Raw genomic sequence first — 12,549 nt, 5'->3', positions numbered from 1 at the left:
TGTGTTCGTGTCCCTGCATTTTTGTCCACTGTGGTTTTGCCCACACCTTCCAGTCTTTTGTGGTGCAGCAGCTCCCATAGGCAGATTGGTTTTAAGCTGTTATCCTCCGCTAAGGCTCTCCATTGTTTCCATGTGGGATTTGTGGTATGCCCTGCACGTCCATCCAGGATTGCATCTCCCGTTGTGCAGTATCTTGAGTTTGGCTGGGTAGATGATCATGTAGCGCTCCTTTGTTTGGCCAAAAATATAGCCCTCCTTCTCTGGATTAAAGCTGTATAGTCGGGATAGATTGCCAATTTAGAGGATCCTCTCATGATAGTCCCTCCTTTCCTCGAGAAAGCCAGCACTGTCGCGTCTGTCTTCATAATTCAGGATTCTGGCTATAATAGGCCTCGAGGAGGCCCCTGGCGGCCAACGCCTCGCCTGCGATCTGTGCAACCTTTCAACTGTGAAGCCTTGCGCGAGTGCACAGCAAAAGTCGGCAGGCCGGCTGTCCCACACTTCCCGTCCAGCAGCGGCTCGCTGAGGGACAGCCGTGCTCGGTGCCTCACTATCACGCCCTAATCTCTCCGTCTCCCACCTGGTACTCTGCTTCAGTCGTGGGCTCTCAGCGGTGCAGCCGCCATTTTGGGAGTGCCTGCAAAGTATTTGAAGGTGGTTTTCCCCGCCCATATGCCTCCACCACCCGCCTCACCAGGCTTCACTTGTTCTCTGTGTTTTCCGACACTTGTAACAGCAAGTGTTGGGCGAGGTGCTTCTTCCTAACGCCAGGATCACTTTCAAACTTCAGGATCTTGCGGGAGCCTTCAGACAGCCTCACACCATGGCTGCTTAGCCACCCTCAGTTAAACTGCTTTAATGTTTCTGCGGATTCCCAGCCTGACTGGGACTATTCAGACATCATGGGAATCTATGAAAGATACCAATGCTAGATTACAGGAGTTTACAGGTAAGTTACTTATTCCTTAATAGGCTTTCTCAAACGGCATTTCTGATCAGAGTCTGGAAAATGAATCACCAGTGTGGCTTTATATTTTGGGTTCTTAAGACCTAACATTTTGCTGGTTTCTTTGTCAAAAATGGTCTTGCTTTGTTTATTTACATTAACTGCCGCACATTAACTGCTGCTTTATCACTTTTGACAACCATCTTTGCAACAGATGTTTTTCCTCTGTAACCTGCAAGTCATCATGTTGATGGGGCGTAACTGTCAGTAATTGTGACAAGGTTGGTTGAATGTACTTTGTCCTCCTTACACTTACCCCACAATGTTTGGAATGAACACCGTTCATCTTCATTGCAAATGAAGGTTTGATAGTTTTAGTTGAGTTGCAAAAAGCACAGAATCAAATTTGTGATGCCTTCTATTGGACTAATGAAAAGAAAATGCATGGCTTTTGTACATCTTGTAATGTATACCTACCCTGGGGTGCGAGACATGTACCCATAAGGAAACAGTCTGAAATCCTTGTTCCAACTATCCATCGGTCTGCTTTCTGAGTCGATTTTCTATACACTGGGAAAACTGTTGCATAGTTTGCAGGTTCCCTTTTAAGGCATTGCAAGTAAACGATAAATATGTCTCTGCACGACTGGTAATCTCCAATGAAGTCCAACTATATTATGCAGCTCCTTATTACAAGTTTCCACCACTATTACAATACTTTTCTTGTGGTGCCACATCATAAAATATTTCAAACTTATAATACAAATGTTCCTTAATTTCAAATGCAGGTGTAATGGAACAACTAGAAGTTGGTATTGTTCCGTACATAGTTCTACTTGTGGTACCAGTGCTGGGCAGAATGAGCGATCAAACCGATAGTGTGCGTTTCATGGCTACGCAGTGCTTTGCAACACTGATCAGATTAATGCCGCTTGAGGTGAGTATTTTTCTGAATGTGCATATTCATTAATCCTTTAAAAAATGGTCCTGTTTATAATATACACTCCAATTGCCTTGTTTTGGAAAGTTTTATTTTTGATCTCTCCTCGCTCTGCATGTTTATCGGTTTATAGTTAATATTTCGAATTCAGTTAATTATTTTGAATGCAAAAATGTCAAACATTAAGTCACATTTTGTTTTGGAATGTTTCATTTTTTATTTTATTTTTTTTAATGGGGGGGTTCCCTCCCAACCCCTGTTTTTATTTTACACTTTTTTACTTACCAAAACCCCCAAAAAACGTATTAAATAAAAAAAATTAATCATTCAAATTATTTTTTTTCGACATTTTTGCATTCAAAAAAATGCATTTGACATACTGACTGGACACCATGTTTATCATCAAGAACAATGCATAATTCTGTGCTAAGTAAACCTAATTAAACAATGTTTCATGTTAATGTTAAATTATTATGTGTAAACCTGCATTCCACACAATAATACAGCACCACACAGCCCCTTTTTGTGAAATGCACCCCAGTATACAGGCAGAAATTGTGGGAGTGCAAATTCTGGCTGTGATAGTCCCATTTTTGTTTAGCTTCAGTGGTTTGAGTCAAAAGGTCAATGTCATAATATAAAGAAAGGGTAACTTGGTAACATTTTCAGCCAAAGCAGCCCACTCTCCAGCAGTGTGGAGGTCTAGACTATTTTCTGGTTGTTATGCTGAGTGACTGTATTAATATAGAATGTCCCCAAGTTGATGGTGGTGGCAGTGAATGTGAGGAGAGGGATTCACATCTTTCCTTCCTGGATGCCTGGCTGATCAGTGCTTGTTCTCCTGAACAGGCTCTGGAACATCTCAACAGCAACTCCCACTCCCTCCACAAACTGGACTTCTCCCTCAACTTGAAGTCTCTGGTGACACCTTCTCAAATGCTTCAATTTATTGGGGCGGTCCAGGACTTACTCAGGGAAGCCTTTGCCTCCCGCATTGATCAACATATCTTGCAGATGGTAATGAGATTTTCAAATGCCCATTATCTACTGGCATTCGACTTTTTGAGATTGCTTGGCATCATGGCATCCTGCATGTTCCTGGTGCTGGGGCACCGTCTGAGGATGAGGTCCTTCCAGCCGGCTCTAAGATCCCAGTGGTCAGTTTTCACGCCGGGTGACTCACCACTTTCAGGTCCCGGACAAGGTAGTACAGGATCTCCAAGAAAGTGATTATCAGGGAAACATTTTGGCAACCCTGGTTGAAATAACTGTTGTCACGGTTGACTCTCTCATGGGATGAGGAGCATAGATGAGCGATCTATTGATCGCACTTTGGTCCCCAGCGGAATCAAGACTACACATAAACCTTAGAACTTAGGGTGATCAGACTGGCACTGATTGTCATGATTGCTAACCTTGGGCTCCCATACAAACCCCTCAACCCTTTAGCACAAGCACATGGGGGCAGGTGGGGTAATCAGGTAGGGGCCATATGGGTGAAAGCCTGGCAGTTAAAACATTCACATCAGTTAATTAGTACTGACACTCCCATTTCATAGGAAGTTGTACACCTTGTTTCCTGTTCACTTCTTGCCACTCCAATATGGGCATTTGGTGCGATTCTGAAGCAATCGGTGCATTCTAGTCTTCAGGCGTGGCTTCCTTTAAAAGCCATGCCCGGAGATTAGCCTGTGCTTCGTGTGCTTTCTGTAGCTTGCAGCACACGCTTGCCGTCACCAGTCTTGAGATCCTGATTCAGTTTCTTCCCCGCGACGGAAGTCAGCACTTGCATCATCAGCTCCGATCCTGGAACGAGAAGAAGAGAGAAAGGCGGTCAGTTTAGCAGTGAATTTTCGCACGCATGTAAATCCCTGCGCACTTAAGAACAGAACTGCAAAACTTACCTTCTGCATCTCTCTGAGCAGGAACCAGCTTTTCCATCATATCTCGTGCAATTCCACCTGACTCTGGGAACCCTGCAAGGAAAAAGAAAAGGAGTTAGAACTCTTCCGATCGCCATCTCCGCTCAAAGCTATCGCTACATTCCAGTGCTGTAACTGGGCACGCGAGTCAGCAGGCGCTAAGGCGGAACAGAGATATTGCATTGAATAACCCCAGTCCGGTAACTGGGTAGTCAAGGACTTGGTGGCTCTACAAATCTAGCAACGGTGGTGTGATAAAACCACTTGAACTTCCCTGAACTAACAATCCAGTGCAGCAACTGGGCAACCACGAACTCTGTGAACACAAACCGTGAACTGCTGGAGGCAGTTCTCAAAAACAGCAACACCCGAGGCATCTCTCCCAGAATAGCGCCCCTGCACGAGCAGGATGGAATGCGCACCAAATTAATCACGCAGGTGAGACACGCACTATAGTAAATTAGGCATCTAAGTGGGGTCAGGGACGGAGGAGGGTTAGGCAACCCCTTTAAAACAATACTAACCATTTGCTCTTTTGGCAGGTCTGACTTCCACCCCTTGGTTAATGGGTGTAGAACCAGAGAAGGGATTGAAGGACTCCATTGCTCCTGCAAAGACACAGGTAAGCGTTACAGAGATGGCCTTTTTCCTTCCACCCGGAGATGAACGTTCCGGTAATGACGGACAACACGCTGGTCGTGTACTGCCTCAAGAAGAGAGGTGGTGTAGGATCACTACCACTGTGTACGGAGGAAATGCAGCTCATATTTTGGGCTCTACAAAACAGGATCTCTGTCGACCTATTTAGCATGTGAAAGCGAATTCAATGGCGTATGCTCTGATCAGACTGAGCACGGTCTCTCATGAGCCGGCTTTGGCTCAGCAAGTTCTTTTAGAGATCTTCGACATCTGCGGAACCCTTCAAGTGCGTCTGCTCATGTCCAGTATTAACAGGAAGTGCAACCTTTTCTGCTCCAGGGGATTTCCTCTGAAGGGAGCTGTGGAGGGACGCATTTGTAGTGGCCTGGGAATTAAGTTTGGGAAATCCCTGATCCTGATTGTCCAAATTGGCCGAGGAGGACATTGTACTCTGACCTTCTCGACATGTCCTACTGCCCTCCATTCCCTTTTCCTCAGCGAGTGGATTTACTCTCGGAGGACGGAGGCCCTCCTCTTCACCAAGGAATTAGAACACTGCATGCCTGTTTTCTGAGAGTTTAAGCTACAAAGTTTGGGACCGCGGATCTCGGTCCTGGAGTAGTTCCCGCCATTCGTCTTACTCGTCCCGGCATTCTAGGAAGCGATGTCACCCATCGCCTTCCCCGTCCTCGGAGGATGGTGCCGCGAGGAAAGGGGCATGCCCTGTTAGGCAGAATTATATGCAGTACCCTTTGGGAACAACACACACAATTAAGACTACAAGTTACAGTAAAATGTCACCTTTTGGTACAAGCCTGTACTACAAAGTTATAGTGGTAGCAATAGCGGAGCAGCCAGACTTATCTCAAGAGTAAGTGAGCAGTATCAAATAGTTGCAAAAAGGACAGCAATTACTATGATTCAGGCAAACACTGACTCAAGGTTTTCAAGTAAAAGAATATACATTTATTTCACTCTTCAGTTGTATAACAGTACACTATTATAAGCTGTTTAAAAATCCCACTCTTAATACACCACTTCCCTTAAATTCCAGACAAGTTAAGCTCACAAAATGAAGTGGGAGCAAAATGGCACACCAGCAATTTAAAAAGGGAGTGGAAAACAAAGTTATTAGAAATGAGGTCAAACCAACAGTTAAGTACTTGGGGTAATTGAACAAGGGGAACTACAGAGATAGAAGCAGGTAGAAAAGTCTTAGGGCCAAAGTCAATGGGTCAAAAGTCTTTTGCTCAAGATCACACAGTTCAGGGTAGTTTGCGGTAAAGTTCGTGGCACGTTTTCCGGACGAGGTTGGTTGATAAAAAAGTTAGTTCAAAGAGAAGGACAAGCCCTCGGATTGGAGAAATATTTCAAACCGTTTCACCGCGGTTGAACGAAACGGACAACCGGATTTGCACAGTACCTTAAAATGGAAAGGGAGCTGAGGCAGACGTTCCTGGTAGTTCCTGCAGGCTCACGGTTCCTGAAGCGACTGTCGGACTGACATGAAGTATGAAGACTGGAGGGTCCTGCACTACCCAGGGAAGAAACCAGCAGCAGAGCAAAGCAACGAATAAAAGGTGTGCTCCTTAAAACCCAAGCAGGGTCCGACCTTCCTGGCTTTCCGGCCACTGTAGCTCTGTACAGCGAATTTGACCAGAGGAGGGAGTCCTGGCTTGCAGTTTGGGCGAACTGGTTGGTCCCACAAGCTCAAGGGATGAAGTTTCCTGGAGGATCTTATCTATCGATTCGGACCTGCAGCAGGGCTTCACCGGGCGGTTCTTTCGTTGTAGGGGTCCTCTTCTGCCAGTTCCTCGTTGGTTCTTTCTTTCCAGTGGCGACTCTGCCTTTCCAGTCCCAGAGACCTGCTTTTTATGCAGTTTTCCACCATTCATTCAGCCTGGCTGTCAATCACACAGCAGGTTGGCGCTCCTGGCGAGAACAGTCCCCTCAGCCAATCAAACAGGAGGGCAACTTGGGTTCCCAAGGGAATCCATGCAGGGGTTTGAAGATCCCTCCCTCACATCCTGCCTACCGAGACTTTCTGGTGCCTTTTATGGAGGGCTTCTGTGCAGAAGCCTGCGAAAAGACCGCGAACAAAGGAGTCATCCCCGGTTTGGCGCACAGAGAAAACCATGAGAAAGACTTTAACAAAAAGAAATAGCGAATAAACCCAGCCGGAGCCAACATAAAATGTATTTGGTCAAGCGGGTTTATGTTCGAGGCTAATATAATAGCCAAAACAATACCACGTTTATATAAGAATCGCGGTAGAAAAGTTAGGGTAGATACCACTGCCACCAGCCAAGTCTTAATGTAAAGGGACCGAAACAATGATCCAAGAGGCACAGACAAAAAGGCGTAAGAGTTAACCCTTTCCAATACTCCATGTAAGATGGGGTGTACTGGGTCTGTGGTTTAAAGTGACTAAGTTAAGGTTAATGGCAACTTTACCCTTTTCTGGGGGACAGTAGTCGGCCCCAGAAAATGGAGTCAGTGGGAAGTCTCAAAGACAACCCTGTGTCACTGCACTGAAGGTGCTGTGTAACACACATACAAATATGAAGCCATGGAGTCGGTGAGGCTCCAGTGCTCAAGATCACACAAAAAGTGAAAACTTGCACAGCAAAACACATGTAAGAGTGGGAAAAAGGCACATTCTTACCAGGTGAAAAAAGAAATCGTAGAAATCCAGCAAAGCTGCTGAGGGACTCATTAGGAAAGGGAAATCGGCCATTTATGAGAATTCTCCCTAACATGCCCAACAAAGTCCTCGACTCCTGAAGAATGGGCTGCCTTTAAGGAGCAGATGTTGGCAATTTTCCAATCGCAGGGCATGGTTCCGGTCGCACCTTCTGCTGAAGCCGGCAAGGAACGGTGTCTGGTTTGCGACACGACTCGCATCGGGAACCTTCAAGGTCCCATTCGTACAAGGCTCAGGATAGTCGCAGGAGACGTGCTTCCAGGTCTCAGTCCTCGTCCCCAGCGAGACCGCAGAAACCTGCTAAGGGTTCGAAGCCTGCGTCGGCTCCGTCGGCGCTGTGTCCATTGGACTCGGACATCGAGGCTTTGCCTTCCTATCAGTCCTCCGCGCCGTCAGCACCATTGCCAAAGACTGACGCCGAAGCAGTCGACGCTCTCGGCCTCAAAGCCTTCAGCGCCCTCGACACCTTAGGGGATTTTTGCCCGAAATTTACCGTTGGAGGTCCATGATACAGTGGATCCTCCAAGGAAGACTACTGCCAAGTCTGTGAGGCCTGTGGTGGACCCCAGACCCTTTTCACTCCTGAGGCAGGGTTTTTAACTCCCTCTGGACAACATATAGGAGGAGGAAGAAAGGTCCAACTTTGAGGACCCTGTTGAGCCTGATGTGGCTCCTGTCTTTTCTGGAGACGGTCAATTGGAAGAGTTGAGGCAAACCCTTCATGATACCAGTGGGCTGGACACTTCTCCGGAAGTAGAATTTCGCAGGCCTGAGCCTGGGGCTTATGCGGAGTCGTTTTACAGGAGGCTCATGTCTAGGGTCACGGAGTATCTATGCTGTTCCAGTCCCCCTGAAGATTTTGTACAAGATGATCTGATCCAGGTCCGTCCTCTGACCCAGTGTTACCTTTTCATCTCACTTTACAGAAAAGGGTGGCGGCTGCATGGCAGTCACCGGAATATCTTCCGGCTGTGAACAAATAGTTGACAAAGAACTCCAGCCCTTTTGTTAGCGACCCCAGCTACTTATCTACTCACCCCACTCCCGAGAGCTTGGTGGTTCAGGTGGCTATGGCCACCTCGAACCAGGCAGTGTACCCTACCATCCCCCCTGATGGGGATGATAAACGCTTTGACGCTTTGGCTAGCAAGGTATTTTCTGCAGGGAGTATGGCATTCAAATCCGCCAACTCCACGTGTCTTGGCAAGGTTTTCACACACTCTGTGGAACTGTTTCTCTAGCGGCTGAGCATATTCCCCAGGGGGAAGAAAGGGATGGGTTCCTTGCTCTCGTGCAAGATGGCAAGGATGCCATGTGTGAATACCTTCAGTCGGGTTTGGACACGGCAGACCGTGTTAGCCGGTCCGTGTCTGTGAGCACCGTTATACGCAGATTTGCGTGGTTGCGGAAGTCGGGTTTTGCCCCGGATGTACAACCTCTTCTTTTGAACATGCCCTTTGATGGCACGCATTTGTTTGGCAGCAAAGCTGACGAGATCCTTGAGAGGTTGCAGACCTCCAAAACTGCTGCAAAATAGTTGAGCGCAGCCATGCGTCAACCTCTGCCTTTTCGTCCTAGGGGACAGCAGTGGAGTGGAGGTTCTTTTCTTTACTACTCCTCCTTTGGTAGAAAGAGAGGAGCCGCCAGTCAAAGGGGCCAGCGAAAAAGTACCCGTGGTAGTAGGGGAAATAGAGGTGCCTGTTAGGCAGAATCCTGTGCAGTGCCCTTAGGGACCACTACACACAATTAAGACCACAGGTGGTAATACAAGTTTTACCTTTGGTGCAAGCCTGTACTACTATGTTAAAGTGGTAGCAGTAGCAGAGCAGCCAGGCTTATCTCAAGAATATTCGAGCAGTAGCTACACCAAGGGACCACAATTACTGTGACTCGAGCAAACATGGACTCAAGGTTTCAGGTAAAAAATAGAAGTACATTTATTTTTTAAACCATTTGTATAAACGCGACACTTCTATTCAAAATCACATGTAAAATATACTACAACTAACCAATTCACTTTGTACGGGATAACTTCAAGGTAAGTACCCTGTGTTTTAGCGGACCGGTGTTGTGAAACAAAAGACGTTACCGCGAACACACTTGCGATCACTTTTTGACAGTAATGACAGTTCGGTCTTAAACGTGTATCCGCGACAAGAAATTGTACCGGAGCAAAAATACACTTAGCACCTGAGTTAACCAGAGAGAGTTGGGGGCAAAAATCATAGGCAATACTTTTGTCAAGGCAGACGGAACCAGAGAACACTCTTAGACAGAGATTCAAAAGTCAATGGGCCAGAGCCAGTGTCAAGTGGAACCGGGTTCCTGTTGAGGAGCACAGTCGGATTGTTTAGGATTCAACATAGCCAGGAGTACTGAAATATTGTCAACAGAGGAAGCTAAAGTTATAAGAAGGGGGGAAGACAAGGGCAAGCCTTGGAGGCTAAGAAAAGGGATTCACCCAAATGTCCTTGGGCAGAAAACAGTACCTAATTCAATGAAGGAGCTGGTGCCATGGCAGTTGTTCCTGGTAGTTTCCTGCAGACCCACGGTTCCTGGTGCTTCGGCAAGAAGGACGACGTCTGGAGGGGTCTGCACCACACAGGGCTGAAGCCGGCAGCAGCGAAGGTGAATAAAAGGTGCGCCCCTTAACAGTAGAGTCTCTTCAGATGGCTATCCAGACCACTACAGCAGTGTGCAGCGATTTCGACCACGAAGGGGGTCCTCTGGCTGTGGAAGATGAGCTGGTTATCCCCACCAGGCTCAAGGGAAGAAGACTCCGGACTGGATGTTCTCTGGTCGTCGAAGGGTAGATAGCTCAGGACTGCAGCAGGGCTTCACTGGGACGGGATAGTTGCAGCAGCCGACTTCTTCTCCGCTTCTCTCCGGTTCCTTGTAGTTCCAGTGGCGACTCACTTCCAGCCCAAGAGTCCTGCCTTTTATGCGAAAATCCCCCATTCACACAGCCTGGCTGTCAATCACGCAGCAGGGGGGTTGTCCGGCCCGGACAACCACCTCAGCCACTCATGGTAAAGTGCGACTTGGGTTTCCTAGGATACCCTGTGCAGGGGGTGACTACACCCCTCCCTCACATTCAGCCCACAAGCCTGCCAAAAGACAGTGAACAAAGAAGGCAAACCTGGTTTGCCGCGCAAAGTAAAACACAAGAAGTATTTAAACAAAAAGAAATGGCGAATAAACCCGACCGGAGCCAAAAGAAAAAGTATTTGGTCAAGCGGGTTTTAAGTTTAAGGCTAATATAATAGCCTAAAACAGTACCACGTTTATATAGTATAATCGTGGTAGAAAAGTTAGGGTAGATACCAATGCCACCAGCCAAGTCTAAATGTTAAAAAGAGCAAAACAGTTCTCCAAGGGGTACAGATAAGAAGGGCTAAGGCTTAAGCCTTTCCAGTACTCCATATAAGATAGGGTGTACTTGATCTGTGGTTAAATGACTAAATAAAGTTAATGGCAATTTTACCTTTTCTGGGGGACAGTAGTCAGCCCCAGAAGTGGAGTCGGTGGGAAGTCTAAAAGACAACCCTGTGTCACTGCACTGAGGGTGCTGTGTAACACACAAAAGAAGGGGGCTACTGAAGTGGTGTACTCCAGAGTCCACAATCGCAAAAACAGAGGAAATACACATAGCAAAACATAGGTAAGAGTGGGCGAAAAGCTCCCTCTTACCAAGTGAAAAAAAAAAAACTCCAGAAATCCAGCAAAGCTGCTGGGAGACTCACTAGGTAAGGGAAATTAGCCATTGAATGAGAATTCTCCCCAACAGTGCCAAAGCTGCTCAGGCAGCTGCCTCGTTGCCTTCAGGCGCTGCCGCAGTCGCTCCAAAACAGTTGTGTGGCCATGTCCCATGGTTCGCCGGTTGTGGGAAGACTGTTGCAACATCTCGGAGTGGTGAGCCATTACTTCGGATGTGTGGGTTCTAGAGACTATCGCCCACGGCTACTGTCTTCCCTTCCTAAAGCGGCCTCACGACAGTCCACCGGGGAATCTCTCTTTGAAGCTTCCGGATCTGCTGCTTGTGCAGGAAATCTTGACCCTGCTGGAGAAAGGCGCTATAGAACTGGTGCCTGTAGCGGAGAGGAACCGGGGGATGGTATTCCCCTTATTTTTTGATTCCGAAGAAAGACTGGGGGGGCTTCCGACCCATCCTGGGCTTGCGTTGGTTGAACAAACTTCTCAGGAAAGACGAGTTCAAGATGACCACTCTTTCTCAAGTCCTCCAGGCCCTTCAACTTCAGGGTTGGTTGGTGTCTCTGGACCTACAGGTTGCTTGCTATCATGTGCCGATCCATCCCAAGCACAAACTACCTGATGTTTGCAGCTGGTGACTCACACTTTCAGTTTCGGGTCCTGCCCTTCGGATTGTCCTCCGCCTGAGGGTCTTCACCAAGCTAATGGTGGTGGTGGCAGCCTATCTCGGGCAAGGGGGGGATTCACGTCTACCCCTACCTGGACGACTGGCTGATCTGTGCACGTTCTCCCGAACAAGCATTGGATCACCTCGGTCTCACCTGCCCCTCCCTCCACAGGCTGGGCTTCTCCCTCAATTTCAAGAAGTCTCATCTGACACCTTCCCAACAGCTTCAGTACATCGGGGCTGTGTTGGACACGTCCTTGGAAGTGCTCGCCTCCCAAGGAGAGGGCTCATCACATTGTGCAGATGGTGGACAAGCTTCAACATGCCCAGTCTCACCCGGATTTCAAATTCTTAAGGTTGCTTGGCCTCATGGCATCCTGCATTTTTGTGGTGCCAGAGGCTAGACTGCGGATGAGATCCCTGCAATGGGTCCTCAAGATGCAGTCGTCACAGTTCTCAGGCATGATGTCGGATTCCGTTCAGATTCCAATCTCGGTCTCCCAGGATCTTCTGTGGTGGGCCAACGAAGGGAACCTGATAAAGGGGGAGCCGTTTTTGCAACCGTGACCGGAGGTGACTGTAGTGACGGATGCTTCCCTAACAGGTTGGGGCGCTCATGCCATCAACTTGACCTCCAGCGGTCGTTGGTCTCCGTCGGAGTCCAAACTCCACATCAATCTGTTAGAGCTGAGGGCCATCAGGCTAGCCCTGAAGGCTTTTCTGCCGTGTGTGCGGGGAAGAGTGTCCTGATCATGACGGACAACACAGTGGCCATGCATTACCTCAACAAAAAAGGGGGGTAGGGTCACTCCCGTTCTGCAGAGAGGCAATGCAGCTCTTGTTCTGGACCATCCAGCAGGGAATTCCGATCTCGGCAGTTCATCTGGCTGGAGACGAAAACGCGGCAGCGGACGTTCTGAGCAGGCAGAGCACGGTCTCTCATGAGTGGGAGTTGGCTCAGGAAGTCCTTCTGGAGATCTTCGCCCTTTGAAGAACCCCACAAGTGGATCTCTTCGCCAC

General features: G+C 48.0%; 1 protein-coding gene across 2 annotated transcripts in view; it reads left to right on the top strand.

Annotated features, from left to right (window-relative positions):
• Positions 1-12,549, top strand: part of BTAF1 (B-TFIID TATA-box binding protein associated factor 1) — a 2,675,064-nt gene that overhangs the window by 1,907,425 nt on the left and 755,090 nt on the right. For both annotated transcript variants that reach the window (XM_069611378.1, XM_069611379.1), the window contains one exon: positions 1,735-1,883. In XM_069611378.1, the coding sequence (XP_069467479.1) occupies positions 1,735-1,883 (149 nt within the window). The remainder of the gene's footprint in view (positions 1-1,734; positions 1,884-12,549) is intronic.

The sequence above is a fragment of the Ambystoma mexicanum genome, chromosome 8, assembly GCF_040938575.1.
Source record: "Ambystoma mexicanum isolate Mex_15411 chromosome 8, UKY_AmexF1_1, whole genome shotgun sequence".
NCBI lineage: Eukaryota > Metazoa > Chordata > Amphibia > Caudata > Ambystomatidae > Ambystoma > Ambystoma mexicanum.
This window is presented reverse-complemented; position numbering and strand designations above follow the sequence as displayed.